At 48.5% G+C, this 18,763-nt stretch overlaps 1 protein-coding gene across 1 annotated transcript in view; it reads left to right on the top strand.

Moving 5' to 3' along the window:
* The window catches only part of cacna1c (calcium channel, voltage-dependent, L type, alpha 1C subunit), a 142,268-nt gene that overhangs the window by 39,513 nt on the left and 83,992 nt on the right, over positions 1-18,763 (top strand). Inside the window, exons 2-3 of the mRNA XM_076030142.1 lie at positions 10,185-10,620; positions 16,365-16,470. Of these exons, the coding sequence (XP_075886257.1) occupies positions 10,185-10,620; positions 16,365-16,470 (542 nt within the window). The remainder of the gene's footprint in view (positions 1-10,184; positions 10,621-16,364; positions 16,471-18,763) is intronic.

Here is an 18,763-nt window from a genome sequence, read left to right as displayed (position 1 = left end):
GCCGTTTTGCATTGCAGCGCTTCTGTATGAAAGCTATGCAGTGGCACGCCATCTGGGATAATTACTTTGTTTTGCTGAAAAACTTTTCATCACGGTCAAAAGTCGCACTTTCCTATGAAAAATGGCCTTACGGCACTCTCGCGTCTGCTTTACATTTAACGGAAAACATCTCGGCGGAGGGTTGATTTCTTCCGCAGCGGCGCTTGGTTTTTCTCCCGTCGACTGGGGCGGAGCGGAGCTCGGCCATTAGTTCAAAGTCAGTCAAAATAGGCCAGGATGTTCAGCCAAGTGCCTTCGCCATGGTAACCCATCCACTGCGAAGGTTTACTCAGAGTGTTTCTGGAGCGCCTTCACTTTTCGGCACGCAATGCCAGGGTCGCCCCTCGCAAGTCTCAGACATTTTTGTTTTCCATTTCATTTCACTGGGGTAGCGTGTGTTTTCAACAAGACGCCATGGGAAAGCGAGAGCGACGGAACGCCGGAGTGACGGTTTTGGTTTTGCTGCCAAAGTGGCTGAGCAGCCAGAGCTGCAAACCGCCCTTGTTTGGATTCTGGCTGGTGATAGTTTGAAAGCCTGCAACCTAAAAATGTAAAACAATGAAAACTGGCAATATTGTTTTCTCTTTGCGGCTTGAAGGTGGTGCGTTCTCACAGAACAGGCAACCGAGGCAAAAACTCTTTCCTACGAATTTATTTATTTATTTCTGTGCACTGACTGGTGTTTACTGGCTTTGCACGGCAGCTGGATCGAAATCGGCTCGTCATCCTCGGCTTGCCCTGGAATCTGTTCAGGTGTGACACAACCAGGAGTAACTGCTGCTCGTTGCCTCATGAAAGGCCCCAGAGGAAAAACAGGAAGTGGCTGAAGGCCTAGCTAGCTTGCGGCTCAGGTTTGTGGTGTCGCTGTAGCAGCTGTCTTATTAAAATTAAATGGATATTAATATTATTATTTATACATTAAAAAAAACCCAACATTTTAATACATTTAAATAGAAAAAAAGCAAAAACATAAGTGGCACAGAAGGTTTTTTTCTTGGTGAGCAGCAGATTTCCCAACAGCCGCGAGCCCAGCTTAGTAAAACGCTGCACAGTAAGCAGGAAACTTCAAGCTCTACTTCCTGTCCAAACTAGCCAGAACAAATCTGACTGGCTGGTTGACAAACATGTCCTGTAGGCTTTTATAGCTCAGGTGAGTGCAGTTATTTGGCATTTCAGGTTAAGATATACTGAATATGTTAGCGCGGACTGTTACAATCTTGTCAATTTTGCACATTGTCCCTTCATACGAACACACTTGCACTGTACGCCGAAACGCTCCTCATAAGTATTCAGCACGCCACGGCCGGAACTTGCGGGCGTGTCATGTGACACCCGGGCCGCCTCTGCGCCGTGATGACCTTCTCCAAGGCCCATTCAGCGGGACGGCGTGGCGCCTATGCAAGTCATTCACCGGAAGCCACTTGAGATGAAAGCACCGTCTGGCGGCATTATCCAAGGAGCGTGGAGCGGAATAGAGAGAAAGGGAGCGGGTGAGCGACGCAAAGAGACGAGACGGGCCGGTCCGCGGCGCCGCGGGAAGGAAAGTGGCTGACGGCTGACGGACGGCGGTCATGACGTTCGTCGCCGAGTTAAAAAATGAATCCCATGTTAAGATTCACACTTGTCAAGTCGGCTCGATTTAGCCGCCCGGTTCTCAAAAAGATGAAGGAAAAACAACAAACAAACCCCTTGATCGCTGGAATGAAATGTGACGGAGCGGTGCGCAGAGAGAGAGAGAGAGAGAGAGAGAGAGAGAGAGAGAGAGAGAGAGAGAGAGAGAGAGAGAGAGAGAGAGAGAGAGAGAGAGAGAGAGAGAGAGAGAGAGAGAGAGAGAGAGAGAGACTTGGTATTTGGGTTACACCGGCCTCACATCTCTCCACTGCAGATGAATATTAATAGGGGAGTTATTAATATCTGCTGCCTGCGCTCTGCCTGAACGCGAGTGTGTGCATGCAAGGGTCGGCGCAGAGGCGCACCGTGTGAACAAGCCTGCCTCCTCCTCCTCCTCCTCCTCTTCCTCTTCTTCCTCCTCCACCTCTTCCTCTTCTTCCTCCCCCTACTTCTCTTCCTCCTTCCTCCTCTTCTTCCTCCTCCACCTCTTCCTCCTCTTTCTCCCCCTACTTCTCTTCCTCCTCCTCTTCCTCCTTCCTCCTCTGCCTCCTCCTGCCTTCCAACTCCCTATCCTCCTCTCCTTCTTCCGCACAGCAACCAACTATCTCTTCCCTCCTCTCCGCCACCTCCCCTGTCGTTTTTCCTTCCCAGAACTTCTTTTTTGTCTTTGTCATTCAAAGGGTCGGCGGTGAAGGTGGCGCAGTTTTCCTTTTTTAATTTAAAGCGGCGTGACAGATTGTCTTGGCAGCCGCTTTGCCCGTCAGACGCTCGTCATGCGGGAAAAAACAAAGCACGCTCTTGTGTCGGTGTTACACAACACCGACCTGTAGTGACCTTGTGGAAGTCTCACTTATCAGCGACAGCGGCTGATTGAAGGTCTCGCACAGTGCCTGTTTTTCCTGATCGGTGTGTTTTTTTTTTATTTGTCCTGGTTGTCAGGATTAGCAGTTCTAAGGAAGCAAAAATATTAAAGGATAGACTTTTCTCATTTCCACATCATTCGTGTTGTGTGTGTGTTGACCTTTGCCCTTTAAATTAGGATCCTCAAACTGATGTGGAATGGTGATCTGTGACCGGCCGACCATGCCGAGTCTTTTCATTCAGAAGGCTGTAAAACACATATCTTTATTTTATTTGGTTTAAATGATTCACATCTTGTCTGCTTGCACCATATCACAGCCTGTGATGTCCAGACGCTTTTTGAGCTGCGTTTCAAATTGAATTGAAGGAGAAGCGACGAAAGGATGTGCCAAAATCTTTTGGAGGAATTTCCTGCTCCTGATCAAGAAAATTGTGCAGCTCATGTCGTCCAGGCCAGCCCCATTTCCTGTTATAAAAACAGACACGGTATCAATCTTCCCATCCAGCCAATGAGGGGAGGAGAACGGCCTGTTCTGGAAAATGTCAGCCTGGCGCTGTAACATAACTGCAGGAGTTTCGGATGGTGCTTGATGAAGCGTGCTTTTATTTTTCACAACATTCGAGTGAAAGTCTTTTTTTAATTCTAATTGAGCGGCGTAAGGAAACGTAGGGCTCGATTAGAAGTACAGAGGCTGAAGGTTTGAGGACACGAGGGCAGGAAACTATGAAACCCGTGGCACCGCTGTAAATTTCCACTGCTGCGGATGGAGGATTTCAAAATCAGTTGACATCAGTGGCTCAAGTCATCAAGTGCAGCATGCTTTTAATTCTTTTTTATCGTACATATAATCAGGCCTCGAAATCACATTCAGATGTTGCGCTTTCGGGTTCTGGGCTGCACAGGAATGAAGACTAATCTGAGGGAACATGTCTGAGGAAAGGAGAGCCGCACTGGATTTGGCTCCGACCAGTCGAGTCGCCTGCCAAAGGGGTGTTTTGACTTTACTTCCAAAGTATCAAACAGCGCAAAGCCGCGCACCCTTATCTCCGGGCTCAAGTTAATTTGCTCAGCATTAGGACTGGCTGAAGACAGAAGCTGCAGACAGCAGCCTCTCTCCATACTTTTGTTGCTGCACATCCTCAAAACAAAGTCTTTCACTTAATCTTTTTTTTTTTTTAATTTTATTTCAACATCATCCACTTTGAGGGAAATAAGTCTTTTTTTTATCATTTTTTTTTTTTTTGCCTTGACCTCCCAGGAGTAGCAAAACAACAACCAATCAGCTCGTCGGCTCCCATGATTCATAGCTCAAACGCTGCGCCGGGCTTTAATAAACTAGAAAGTCCAGATGACAGTGAGCAATGTGCTGCTGAATACAGAGTGTGAATGTGAATAATTTATATGCACGAATTCCCTCGGCGCGCACACTGTCATATCCACCTCATGTGCGAATGGCGTGCACATGCTTTCTCATATGGGCCCGCTCCGCTTCCCCACTTTTGCGTCGCGTGTTACAGTTTAATGAATAAATCCATACACAATGGGGGTTTTATGGACAGCGTTCAATCCATTGAATGGTTTAATAGCTCAGAGGGTCGAGGTGCGACATAGCCTCGAGTGTCTAGCTACACAAATAATCCGCCGAAATTTGTCCCCCCCCCAAAAAAAAACAAAATCAACAATGTGTAAATGCTTTTCAATGTCTTTTTTTTTGGCGCTTCCGTGAAAGTCCATTCAGCTCACATCATGCCTGTATTGTCACAGCAAGAGGTTCCGGCCTCCCGTTGATGTGTAATAGGAGGAAGTGGCAGCCCAGTCATTGACACAGGACCTTGGAACTAGTTCTCCCAAGTGGGTGCCGGGCAGACGGCCAAAGTGTTGCTTGATTAACCAAAAGGCCCATTGCCATCCTGTACCTGCGCAGGTCGGTGAAAGGTAAAAGTGGGCAGAAGCGAAGCAGATTTTGGCTTTTCAGAGAACTCCTTGTCCCTCTTTGTTTGACGTCATCTTTTGTCCGCGTAACTTTATTATCCAGTCGGACGAGAGACAATTGTGATTAATAATGAATAAGCTCGTTGTTTTTTTACATAATCTTTTTTTTTTATACCCCCATATGTGTAGAGCCATATTATGCAAAAGCACAAGTGTAGCCTATAAAACACACACTCCTACCAACAAGTAAAATCTCCCCCAGATTCGTGGCATCAGGGGAGGAACCAACGCCTGGTGTCTGTGTCGTTTTGTCTCCTTCCAAACGTGTGGAAGGTCTGACAAAGCATAATGATGTTTTCCTTGGAGATTTTTGGGGGGGTAATTAATCATGTGAAGCTCAAGGCTAAAATTGGCTCGAAAAACTCGAAGACCTTTTACACACCACACACATGACCTGCTCGCGGATGTGCAAGTGTTTTGTGTGCACCAGCATCGACACAAATCCGTGTCAGCTCTGTACTGTAAACATCTGTCGGCAGGGTCGTAGATCAAGGAGAAGTTGTGTGTGTGTGTGTGTGTGTGTGTGTGTGTGTGTGTGTGTGTGTGTGTGTGTGTTTGTGTGTGTGTGTGTGTGTTAGCGCTTCTGAGTTTGCCCAAGTGTGTCTGGTCTTGTGGGGGGTGGGGTGGAAGCAGGTGTCTGTAAGTGTACACGTGTGTACGTGCCTGCCCCTGTGTGTGTGTGTGTGTGTGTGTGTGTGTGTGCACATGCAGGCAGCGTGCAGGGTGAGCAGGTGTGTCTGTACGTTGTGTTCACTCAGCCAGATAATGGGCACATATGAGAAAAAAAAAAGCAAGGAGACACACACGCACATGCATATACACATGCACATGCACATGCACAAACACATACGCTGTTTTCAGGTTTATACAGGCGCCTGCTTTGCCATGTTTGTATTGGAATACATAGCTGATGGTGCAAAAACGGGTAAGAAATAATATAACCCAAGCGCTTATTTTGTGATCACACAGTCAACACACAGGGGGAAAAAAAAGACCAGGAAGCATCGGCAAGTCGATGTTTCATACTTTTACAGCTCTCATACGTCTTCTCTGCCTTTATCATGGTCGGTAAACACCATCCCGAGCCGGGACGGACGGCTCATCGATCGACCTTTTCGCTTGCCTTCCCGCTGAAGTAGCATTTGACACGCGAGGATCTGTGAGGTAAGGTGTCCGTGGAGTCACCAGTGCAGGTTGATGTTTTCTGGAAATTGCATGCAGACGTGAGGTCTTATGTTCTGAAAAAACAACAGAATCCAAAGTTCAGGGGATTACACTGTCAGGAAGAAGGGGTCGAAACTGTCCTCACGTCTGCGCTCTCCCATGTTTTATAAGCTGACTAAGACCTGATGATCATCTAGTGCCTCCACGGATGGAGGGAGTCTGCGTCAGCGTTTTGCAGGCGACGGGGGGAGCGGGAGGGGGGGTGATGGAAGGAGGTGGGGGTGGGTGTGGGGGCAGTGGAGCAGGAGATATGGAGAGAAATGAAGGGAGGCGGCAGTGGATTGATGGGGGGAAGGAGGAAGGGCCGTGCTGCCGAAAATGAACTTGTCCATCGCCGGAGAGCCAATGGAGGGAGTGACAGCTGTATAGATTAGAGGGAGGGGGGGGCGGGGGGGGAGCGGTGGTGTTGAAGGTGGATGAGCGCTAATAGGTGAAAGGGAGCAGCAGCAGAAGGAGGAGGAAATGGACAGGAAGATGATCTATCTGTGTGTGTGTGTGTGTGTGTGTGTGTGTGTTTGTGTTAATGTAAGAGCCCCTCCCACTTTAATTTGTGTGTCATCATCACTCTGTTGTTGCATCATCGCTGTGCAACCACACAAATAGATCCATGCTGTACGGGGAAAATGGAAAAAAACAAAAACGAATCCAGGAATAAACAACATGCAACATTACTACACAAGTTCGGAAAAGTCCATTAAAGCCTGAAAAGTGCTCCAGGCTGCTGACATCTGGATGGAAGCTGGTGTTTTGTATTATTTTTTGTTTTGTTTTTGATGTCAAACAGAAGTATTTTGCGACGGCGGCGGCGATGCGACGCGGCAGAGTGCGCAGAACGGCAGCGATAGATAGCATCGCCCTCCGCTCTTTATCATTTAGGGGGAGATAACGGCTCCGCCAACTTGAGGTCCGTATCGCGCCTCATTACGCGTCGCACTTCACTTCGCACTTTGGGGTTCGGCGCAGTCGAGTTCACTTCCAGTTCACTCCCAGCAGCTCAGTCACTCCTCAGCTGCCTGTCACACTTTCAATCCTGCGTGGAACAGCATGTAAAAATAAATAAAAGAAAGATAAATCCATACATAAATAAAAACAAAAAAGGAAAAATGCAAAGCTGGAAAAAGAACGAGGGGCATGCAGTGAGCAGCAGCGACGTTGAGAGTAAAACCCAATAAATTGAGTTTACTGCTACAATTTTATTTCGCTGCATTGAACGTAAACACGGATTAAAGTGGTGCTCGAAGGCCCAAGTGCTGCAGTGCATGCTGGGAAACGTATTTCCTGGTTTGTCTACACCAGAATCCGTACGGTGCAAACCGCACACAACGGTATGAAATATTTTCATTCTGTGAAGTCAAATGATGGATGATGGATGAATTGCAACATCAAATCTGTCACTCATCATCAAGTGGACCCACCTTCTGTCTGTTTTCCTTCCCTTTTTTCCTTCTTTCAGATTTTAATCTGTTCCTCTTGCCCCTCAAACTCTCACCCCCTTTAGTTCCTTCCTTTAGAATTGAAGTTTCTTCTCTCACGATCCCGTCTTCTTCCTCGTCCCTCATCCTTCATCCTTCATCCCTTTATCCTCTCATGTCAGGATCAAGTTCCCACAACGCTCCGTTTGATTTCTCTCTTGACACTGCCGCTAATGGAATTACGGTCACTAATATCAGCTCACAGCTCATCATGTAATACACACGCACGCACACATGCGCACATGCACACAGAGGCGAACATGAGAGTCCATATGCAGCGATGCAGGAACACAGACAGACATGCGATCCAGACAGATTAATGAGTTTTTCCTCTTGCCTTAATCCTCACACCCCGCGCTCGTGCAGCCCTGCATTTTCACATTCTCCCATCCAAAAACACACACACACACACACACACACACAGGCACGCGCAAAAACACAGTCAGTGAGAGCGGCATGCACAGAGAGTTAAACCGATCACGCCACAATCGACGACAATATGGTGAGAGGTTTAAAGCGCGCAGCGTTCGTTAGTGTGCGAGAGACCCCATAATCCCTTGCCGTGCTGCACTGTTGTGTTACAAAGTGCGAGAGGTGTCCCAGGGCACGGGGGGCCCTGTCTGCACAAACTGCCTTGCCTTTAAAAAAAAACAACAACAAAAAATTGCAGGAACCCTTTTAAACTTGAGAGAGAGAAAAAAGAAATAGGAAAATTTCATCTCCATCCAAATGGCGTCATGCTCCAGTTCTGAAGCCGCAAAGTTCTTTTTTTTCTCCCCATAAGGCACAGCTGCTTCTCATAGGTGACTTCACTGCTGTTGAATGTAAAGAAAAGCTCCTTGGCCACCGTGCGGCGCACAACTCTAGAGACACATCTATTCATTTGTTCTGAGGCTAAAGTCAGGATTATAATGACTTTCTATCCTAGTTAAAAACCAAAGCATTTTTTTGTCTTTTTGTGGGAGTCATAGGTGCAGAATCAGATTTCGTACGTCACTGGTGCTGAAATCCTGATGCCACTCCTGTATGGAACTTATTTTGGCAGTTACATCTTAGGGTTTAACTCCAGCAATAAGGGAAATGTGAAGGTTTCACCTCTGTTGATTATTGTGGCATCGCTTAGCTGAACAGGGCTTGATCTGGCCTGCTGTACTTTAATAACCCAGGTGTGTGACTGTGTGTGTGTGTGTGTGTGTGTGTGTGTGTGTGTGTGTGTGTGTGTGTCTGATGCTGCTTCAACTTCCAGCGATCTGATTTAATTTTCCTCCCGGGCCGTCTTCCCCTGCCACTCCAGACGTGGAGATGCGACACTCCGGAGGGAGGGGGGAGGGATGGGATTTAGGCGGATATTGTAACCAGTCTGTAATCGTACTAAGCACACAGGATAAGTCTATCTCCCTCCGCCTCCTCTCCCTCTAACCCCAGCACACTCCCATTTTTCCCTTTTCTCTCCCTTTCAGCCGCCTTATCTCGGTTGTAACGCAGGCGCAGGTTGGATTAACTTAAGTGGGTTTTTAAAGGTTTTATTCCCACCTTCCCCTGCCCCCTGAAAGTAACTTCACGTTTGGAGGATTTTTGAAACTGACATACTAATAGTGCTTGGTTTAATGTGATAAAGGACCAGAATATTTTGAGGATCATTTCAGATGCAGATATGACAGGTCTGACTTTCAGTGAGCTGCAAAACTGCATCCTAATGCTTTTCATAGCAACGGGCACAACTTACTTTTTACTTCAAGGTTCTATATTGAGCACAATCCACTTTGTCAGTGTTGTAATAAGATAAGTATATGCATAATACACTGCATGCGTTGTTTTTTTGCCCGTCTCAAAATGAGTCTAAAAGTCATTAAGAAATGCCATTTGTGACATCGGAAGGGATTTTGGTACCATTGGCTCCTTTCTCTCCCCTTCCAAACAAGTACAAGGTCCAACAAACAAGGCATCGGGATTAACAGGAAGTTAAAGTTTAATGTTCTTTTTTGCAGGAGGCTGTAAACAAAGGGCTAAATATGCAATTTTCTGGGGTTTTATGAACTTAATTGGAGAATGAATACATGTTGCTTTCAAAACACACCTGCAGTAGTTTTGAAGCATTCCTACTCTGCTCATTTCTATCCAGCTATTTAGTTCCAGAAACACACTGTCCATTAAGAGAGACGCATGGAGCAGAGAAGAAAAGAGGAGAGGAAGGAGGGCGATTATGAAATCTGAGTTGAGACGTGAGCGGGACATGGGAGGTTGTGGCTGCTGGACCTTCCTCTAATCACGCTAAGAAGGCAGCGTGTGTTACACTCTCTGTTACACCACTTTTAGTCATTTAGTCTCCATCCTGCAATTTGTCTGGCTGACACAGATGTTGTAATCTTTTCCTGAGATTATTATAATTCGCTTGCTATTCTTTTTCTCCTTTTTTATGGATTTCTGTGGAAATACAGCTCAGGAAAATGTACCGCGTCAAAACCTCAACCTCCACTATTGAATTGAAAGCATATCTGGCCACATTTTGAATGAAGCGATCCTTTGAGAGATGTTTTATTGCTGAATAATACATTTTTCTTTGCTTGTACGTTTATGGCTTGTGTTCAGTAGTTTGTCCCATTACGGGCCTTGTTTGTGTTGACACAAACTAAGCGGACTGCACGGCGCGCTCAATATGCTGAGACACTAAACGACGCACACACGGCTCCATTGCACTTGACTGACAGATGGGTCGGCGTTAGTCATCGCCGTGGTCCCACCGGGGAGATTCGTCAGCGTCTGAAAACGTGCAGCGCTCGCCCGCCGATACGTCGACAGCGTAAAACCGCCCGGAAGCCTCTGAAGTGATCTTTCTGTGTGAAAGCCACAGAGCAGAGAGGCATCGTGTCCTCTTAAGTCGGCCGATGATTCACTCGCCGGCGTCGGGAGGTGATTTGAGAGCTTGTTGACGGTCAATTTATTTTTCTTTTAGAGCTGATTTCCTTCTCTCTCTCTCTCTCCAGGCTCCGACTACTCCCCCCCTCCGCCCCTCCCTAGGCCTCCTCCTCCTCCCCCCGGCCTGACCAATGAGCACGGCGGCGGTGGCGGCAGTGGCGATGGAGGAGGGGGCGGGGTCAACCACGGGGTGGTGGGCGTGGTGGGCCTGGCTCCGGAGCACATCCCCACAGCCGGGGCGGCCCTGAGCTGGCAGGCGGCCATCGACGCGGCGCGGCAGGCCAAGATTATGGGCAACGCCGGGGCGAGCGCAGGGGCGGGGCACGGCTCAGGAGGGGGCGGGCCCATCTCCACGGCCAGCTCCACGCAGCGGAAGAGGCAGCACTACACGTCCAAGCCCAAGAAGCAGACGACGACGACGGCCACGCGGCCGCCGCGGGCGCTGCTGTGCCTCACGCTGAAGAACCCCATTCGCCGGGCCTGCATCAGCATCGTGGAGTGGAAGTATCCTTCGTCCTGGTTTTTCTGCACGCTCATATGTCCCACCCTTAAAGGGCCAGTGCGTAAAATTTGACTTCATTTTTATATAAAATTAATTTTTATATGGGTAAAAGCCCAACAAACTGGCCAAAAATACATAAATTAAAGTGTGTACTCGCAGTACAATGAAAGTTTGGTTTTCCTACCCTTACAATGGTTCTCATGTATATGAGAATATACAGAGCAAGGATCTTGCTCCTAGTTAGCTGCCATCTTGCACCGCCATTTTTGAAGTCAGCCTGCCTGACAGTGCCCTTAATACGAAATGCGCTGTCAGGCGGGCACACCCAGACAGACACTACGCCAGGATCTGCTCTCATCACGCACTCAGATTCCAACTCTGAGATCTTCTTCCTTCCTTCCCTCCTCCTCCTCCTCTTCCATCCTTCCAGCCGTCTCAGTCATCTTAAAACTGTATCAGATTTCAGGAACTAATCCTCTTTCCATTAGTTGCGACAAGAGCAGGAGAGAGCTGCTGCCTCCTCGCCCCTAGCTGGAACGCAGGGGGGAAAGAAAGATGATGGAGATAAACGGGAAGCCTCCGAGGTGTTTTTATCAAAAAAAAAAGATGTAATTTGGCGTTCAAATGGGGAGGAAGGACGGCAGTTAAAGTTCAACAGGTTTTCCGCTTGAATGTGATCGACCAAACGTTTTTATTTAACCACATACAAATCTTAGCTCCTCTTTTCATTGTCTCTGGGCTGGATGGATGTACAGTGTCTGGCATCTTATAGAATAAAAGGCAGAGACCCTAATATACAGTCGTCTCACGGCCAAAATGGCTGTTATTGAAACGTTAGAAACTACAATGTGCCATCAAAAACTCTCAGAGAACTCTGAGATGCATTAATACTGAGCGGGCGAAAACACAACAACAATGTGCAGATTTTTTTTCTGGGCGTCCCGTGCAGGACGGCTGTTCTGTTGCTCTCCATGCTTCCACTGCAACTGCCATGACACTGATGCAAGTAGCAAACAAATGGAATTACGGCAGCGAGGAGAGAGAGGAGGGGCGTAAACAGCTTAGGAGCACATCGCACTTCCTCCCTCCGTTCACGCTCCTCGCTTTGTCCTTCTCCTCTGCCGTTCTTTCATCAGCCTTCCCTTTTCTCGCAGGGGGGAGAGACGAAACAAATTGTGTAATTTTCATCCCTCCTTCACACCTCTCTCTCTCCGGCCGCGGCGCTCATCCTCGCTCCCGCGGGTCCATGGGGCCTCGGATCCTCCTCCTCCTCCTCCTTCTCCTCCTCCTTCCCTCGACCATTTGTCATTTGCCTCGCCCTCTCTCTGTCCATCCAAATCCCTTTATTCCTGGTCTGACACCCCCTCGTTCTTTTCTCCTTTACCACCCCCCCTCTCTCACTCTCTCTTTTGGAAGAGACAGGGAGCCTAACGTAATGACTTTGCTTTTCCCTCAGGGTGAGGTTGACAGGACAGGAGTTATCAGAGTCACGGTGGGGGAAAAGAAATCCATAATAGGGGAATCGTGCACAGGGGTGTGAGCTGGGCAAGAGCATCATCACACATGGTCCTGAGTGGGAGGAGGTGGGGGCGGGGAGGTGGGGTGAGGAGGAGGCGTGAATGTCAGCAGGGGGGGATGATGGAGCTGAGGAGAGGGTGAGGATGGAGGGGCGGGATTGAGCAGCAAGTAAACAAGAAAAATGATGGAGCAGCCGCAAAGGGGAGGACAAGTAATGAACATGGGTAGGGAGGGGGAGGAGGCAGGGGAAGGGGTCAGCAGCGAGCAGTGAGGAGGAGGAGGGGCAGGAGGGGAGGGGGAGGAGAGGGAGTGCAACGGCGTGTGTATTTAAAATAGAATTACATGAAGGGGAAAATTCACTAAGAATTTAATTCGCAATAAATATTCCCTCTTTGGAGGCAACAGGATAAAAGACAAATTCCCCCTCAGTGTCACAACAGCAAAATGTAATATTTCACAAGAGAACTACCGAGTTATTCCAGTTTGTTGCCGTCCCGTCCGTATTTGTCATGTTCCAGCAAAAACACGAAAAAAAAGAAGTTGTGCGAGACACACCGCAAAACCGCTGTTTGCTTTTATTTCTCTCTACAAATGACCAACCGCAATGTTATTGTTAATATTTAGCCAAAGCTGGACTTTTTTTTCATGTTATTAAAACTATTTTTCAGGTGGCTTTTCAGCTGTGACTTTGGCACATGGTGTAATTTTTCCACTGTGCCGAACATCCGAGGGTTGCAAACAAATCTCCTCGCCGCTGTGTTAAAAGCAATTACCACAGATCAAATTGTCCGCCGCAGACCCCGGGACCCCCCCCTCCCCCACCCTCCGGGCACCTCCCTTTACTCCTCTTGCTTGCTATTAGAAAACCTAAGAGAAAAACTAATGGAAGAAGAGGGCCAGCAGAATCCCTCGAGGTCTCCGGGACGGCCTGGTCCAATGACGGATCAGCGCTCAGATCGTTACCCACAATTCCTGGCATCTTTCAGAAGCCATGGAGCAAGGGTGGCGAGAGAGAGGAGGGCGAGAGGGGGGGGGGGGGGGGCTCGGACAGATAGAAGGAAAGACTTCACAGAGGGGGAGATTTTGGACGGCAGGGAACTCGGAGAGGGAGGAGGAAGTTGATGAAGGGATGAAGACAGAAAAAGTGAAGCGCTGCAGTTTTTTTTCCTCCCCCAAAAAAAGACCCTCTCAGTGGCTCCGTCCTTCATTTCTGCAGTGACTTCCTGTTCCAGTGGGTGACTTTGCACCTCAGATGAGATGCTCCGATTACGAAAAATCTCCCTCTATTTTGCCCTCCCCTCCTCTGTTGCCATGGCAACAGCTGTTGCCGCCGCTCGCCTGCTCGCTCGCGACTCAACAGGTCAGCGGGACCCATCTGCACGCTAACACACGCTCTCGAAACGCCGCGTAATTACAGCGCTCAGGCATTACCTGGGCACCACGAGGTCGGAGACGGGGGGAGACGAGGGAAGAGTGGCGGTGGGCCCCCCCCCCCCCCTCATATATGCCTAACTGCTGGGCTCGCCACGTGAAATCACGCTAAGTGGCACATTTGAAAAGGTGTCGCTCAGTTCTCGTACCCGGGAAAAAAAAAACCCTGTTTAAATGCTGAAAGCTTATATATTACATTGGGTCCCCGGGGAGGTTTTGCAAATTTGCATGTTTTCTCACCTCCTACTCTCCCAGATAACAACGGCAGGGATGATGCACGTCCCTGTTTTCTTGCTGCGACATTAACATTTAGTGTGAGGCAGTTTGCGTCAGTCCCTGGAGAATAGTGGCGTCCCGGTGCACAGTCAGCAATGCGTTCAATGAGCTGTATAGACGTGAGTCTGTGGGTTTGAATCTTTGCCCAACAACAACAAAAAGCACTTCAGATCACCTTTTTTCTGGCAAAGATTTTCATGCCTTCGCTGTTCAAAATGGAATCATTTGCTCTTGTTACGGCCGATTACTGTACAGCAGGAGCACTAATTTAATTGGCTGTTTGAATTTAACCCAGGCAAATATCATCCCAGCGTTGTTTTTTCTCTCTGCAGCTCAGCGAGCAGTGGCTTTATAATCATGTTGACGTTGGCAGACCTTTGGGGTTATATACATATATATATATATATATATATATATTTAAATATATATATAAATAAATATATATATTTTTAATAAATTATAGACGAGGGACCTGAAATGAGCCACAGGCTCCCTTGTTTTTTCTTTTCTTTTTTTTCTGCGGGTCGTCGCACGTCTGGAGAGTGTTTTAATGAGTCCCCTGTACAGGGGTGAGTGATTAGCTTTGATGCATTACGGTCCCAGGATGACGGAGCTAAAGGGTCTTGCGGTTATCGATGTGGAAGGGTCAGCCCTTAATACAAACACAAACAAATCACAAATCTGACCATAAAACGACTTATCCCCCCCCCCCCTTTCCGCCTTTTGCACTCCGCCAAGGGCTTTTTGTTTTTCTTTTCTCTTTTTTTCCCTCTGGACCATTCCGGCTCCGCAGTGGATTGCAGACCCGCAGCGCGATTGCCACAGTGGCTGCAGGCTCTAAACGGCTACGGAAGTTGGGGTTTTTGCATCTCATTCAAATTGCGGCTTGATCACTCATTTGTCGAGACAATTTTAACGGCGTCCCCACACGCAAACCTTCCATTTCTCCCCCGCAAAGCTCGGAGTGCACTTTATTTTGGCACAGTTAACACTTTAAAAGCACCAGACTGTACTGTACTGTACTGAACTTCAGGCTGTGAAAATGGAGAAATACTTAAAAAAAAAACAAAAAAACATTGGATCCAACAAGAGGCATTGCTCCTGTCTGAAAGTTGAGCAGCCTGGAATGATGAAGAGTTCAAAAAATGAAAGAAATAAGGTTATCCTCTGTTAACATCATAAACCTGATGCTTTGTTTGAACTTCTACTTCTCTGGAAGGAGAACAAAACAATTTCATTGTATCTTCTGCTACACTGACAATAAAGGCTATTCTATTCTGATTCTGAGAAAACAACATGTTTCAACCGTGCCAACCAACAAATCGTGGGTCAGATGAGGTTCAGATGCCTTTTGTGACATCACAAAGGGTTGATATCGAGGAGCTGCGTGCACTTGCGCCCTCTGAAAAGGGAAAAGAGATCAAACTCGCCCCGCCCGACTCGAACTTTTGCGTTTTGTTCACTCTGGCCGAATCTCCGCTGCTGTCTGCGCTGAGGTGGGACCTGCTGTTTGACAACAGGGCGAGGAGAGAGGGAAGAGCGGAGGAGTGGCGGAGAGACGAGGACGGAGCCAAACGGGGGGTGGAGGGAGGTGACAGCGGCGGCACTTAGCAATTGTGTTGATAAAAAGCAGACCTCCTTTATCTCTCCTTCGCATTCTCCCCTCCCTCTCTCTCCTCCAGTTCTCCATCTGTGTCTCTCTCTCCCTCCCTCCATCTCTCTCTCACTCTCTCTCTCTCTCTCTCTCTCTCTCTCTCTGTCACCGAGGCCAAAAATAATGAGGTCACTCCCCTCTCAAGGACCGTTCCATACAAAAAAAACTCTCCCGTCCTCCCCTCCCAAACGCTGGCTCCTTCTCCGCCCGCGTCCTGTCCTCCACGCGACGGGCCCGCTCATTGCCACCACTCACACCCATATTTGGACATGTGCTGTGTCTCTCGAAAGCAGGCCCCGCCCCCTACCCCCCCGACCGGCATGCTCAAAGAGGTTCCCGAGTGACCCACGAGATCTCATTGTCCAACGAAAAGGCAAAGTGGGGCTCTTTCATCTCTGCTGCCGCACGGTTTAAGCACCTCTGCCCATGTGACGGCGTGTTCACTGACCCTTTTTTTTCCGTTCAAAGGACCTGCAAAACAGGCAGACGTTCTGTAGTCATCTGAGTCCACAAGTTAGCTTGCGCGGCCTAGTTGGCGTCTTTCTGTTGTGTCATCATAGAAGGCTGCGAAGAAAAAACCCCAAAGAACAAAAACACCGTCTGCTAACACTTGATCATTCTGCACAAGAATGCGGAAGCGCCACCTGAACATTAGCGCGCTAGTAAAGAGAGGGCTAAGCGGGACGCCCAAAAGGGGATCGAGCCTCGAGCTGAAACTCATGTTTTGCCCTCTCATCAAAACGGGCCCCGAATCGTCAGAAAAAGGTGCAAATCAATAATACCCCGACTCGTCCTGCCCTGTCAGCCCGAGTCCAAGTCCTGCTCTGCCGTGTCTGTTTCAAGTTTGTTCCTCAACGCTCCTGTCAGACCGTTCGAGATCATCATCCTGATGACCATCTTCGCCAACTGCGTGGCCTTAGCCGTCTACATCCCCTTCCCCGAGGACGACTCCAACGCCACCAACTCCAACCTGGTGAGTAGATCGGCGGATGCAGGTTGTTCAAGCGGGTGATGGTTCCAACGCCTTGGCTCATGGGCTGTCTGCCGTGTTTTGTTCCCCCTCCAGTGCCCCCTGCCGGTGTTGTACAACCGTGTTTGGTGTTTGTTAAGAAAGGGAAATGAGGCTAGCTGAAGCTCTAAGAGGTTTCTAGTTTTGCTGCAGTGAGTTTCTCATGCTGCACTGAGTCAAAAAAAGTCTTCAGTTAGTTTGACCAAAGAGTTTGAATCAAAATAAAAGCACTTGGTTTTATATATTAAGGTTATATATGTGCGGGACGAGGACAAAAACAGTTTTTCCTCAAGACGATTGCATCACTCGAGGAAGTCAAAGCCTCTTTGCTTGCTGGTCAACTTGAATCCTAAACTAGGTAGAAACTAATTATCCAAATGGTGCAACATTTTGCCAGATTCCAAATATCTGGCCATTCGTCCCGAGGGCTTGCGGCCAGCCTGGTGGGGATGCGTCAAAGTTGCCGTACTGTGTTAACACAAATCCCCCGTCCGTGTGTCCTCACTACGGCCTCATCTCATGGCGCTGGAGTAGGGAGGAGGAGGAGGAGGAGGAGGAGGATGAGGAGGAGGTGGCGGCCAATCCCGGCGGACATTTGGTGCGAGAGGGTCAATCGCAGGGCCGTAAATCAACGTGATTGCATTCAGTACGGATGTGTGCCAGTGAATTAGTGTGAGGGGGTCGCTAATCCCTCCGCGAGGCGGCTGCGACATCTGTCACTCTGTCATCCCTCCGTCCCGTCTCTCGAGGAAACGGCCCTCATCAGCGGGGAGCTTTCACTGCACGACGGCCTTCAGATATGTGTGTGTGTGTGTGTGTGACGTTCTCAGTCCGTGTTTCTTTTCCGCTGCCTGACTACCGCACACACACTCACACACGCACGCGCAGTGATTTCCCAGCGATGATAGTGTCGGCGCAGGTACATGAGTCAGAGGGAGAGTAAACAGGGCTGCAGGGAGACAGCTGTTTTCATCTTAATCTGTCCGTCACCCACTCACTCACTTTCGCTGCCGCCGCCGTGCCGAGCGGAGTTCTGTCGGGAGGCTGCGATCCCGTTTCCAGGGAGCGACGCCACTCAGGCTCCACACGGGAGGCCTTTCATGATAAAGGACGCAGGCACCGGATGAAAAAGGGGGTAAACATAATCTCCAGGAATCTTCCAGCTATGCGAAGAAGATTTATGATTTTTTTTTTTTTTTTTAATTGAACCAAAATATCGAACACTTGTTTGATGGTGATTTGCTGGTATTCACCTTTGAGGACTTGTGTCAATTTAGTCTGCAGGTCCTGGAAGGGAAAGTCAGACGACAGATTTCCACTGCTGCTCTGTTGTTGTTGTGTGAGATACAATTTTTTACGTACTCTCATGTTGAACTAATCCCTCGCATTGTATTTATTCCCACACTGCCTGACAGTGTACATACTGCACTCCGGCTGTGGCCCTTGGTATCAGTAGTCTCTTTCCATCTGCACACTCAGTCCTGACTGACCCTTGGCGCTTTCAAGGCCCAAACGCTTTGGTTCAATGCGAAAATTCAAAAATATCTGGACCCAAAGTCGCCCCGGGGAACCGGTTTCTGCTGACATCTGATAAGCGGGGGAATGAGAGCCCGTGCAGAAGTCCTTAAACGCATCCTTAGATCACTGTCATTCATCGTCTGTCAGCACTGGGGGCCAAATATCGCTGCTATTCGCTGTTGATGTGAAACAGCACACCGCACGTCGTCTTGGCACACACACGCCGATAGACGCCGCTGCAGCTGTGGCGACTTAGTTTTACGGCGCTGTGACAGGCAGAATGCAGGGAGGCAAAAATACACACAGATTCAGCATGTGCGTTATTTGTCACGGTGCTTGTGATGTGCTGAAAACTGTGGAAGATAAAACAAACCGACCAATGAGGAAGGAGAAGGAAACCGCCTGCAGACCCTCGCGCTGTCTCCGATGTACACGTGGCCGGTCACAGTAAAGAATAACGTTCAATAATCTTCAGGGAAGAAAAATAAGATACAATGAATGTATAATACAGGACTTTTATAGGACATTATTACATTTTTTCCCATTTTACTGCGTCTTAATAGAGTGACAGGTAAATATATTTTTTTCCCTTTTCGGGGAAGAATTCTACTATGTTCCCGACGTCGTGTTGTCTTGCCGTAAGAAACATTTACTTTGACGCTATTAAAAGTAATGCGTTCCGGTGTCACCTTTCCGTTCTGGCGCTACAATCCCCTCATTAAGTATAATGTGAGCCGGA

This window comes from Nelusetta ayraudi, unplaced genomic scaffold, assembly GCF_046127955.1.
Source record: "Nelusetta ayraudi isolate G7.1 ecotype Tasmania unplaced genomic scaffold, CSIRO-AGI_Nayr_v1 ptg000027l, whole genome shotgun sequence".
Classification (NCBI taxonomy): Eukaryota; Metazoa; Chordata; class Actinopteri; order Tetraodontiformes; family Monacanthidae; genus Nelusetta; species Nelusetta ayraudi.
Note: the sequence above shows the minus strand (reverse complement) of the source record. Positions and strands in the feature narration are given on the sequence as shown.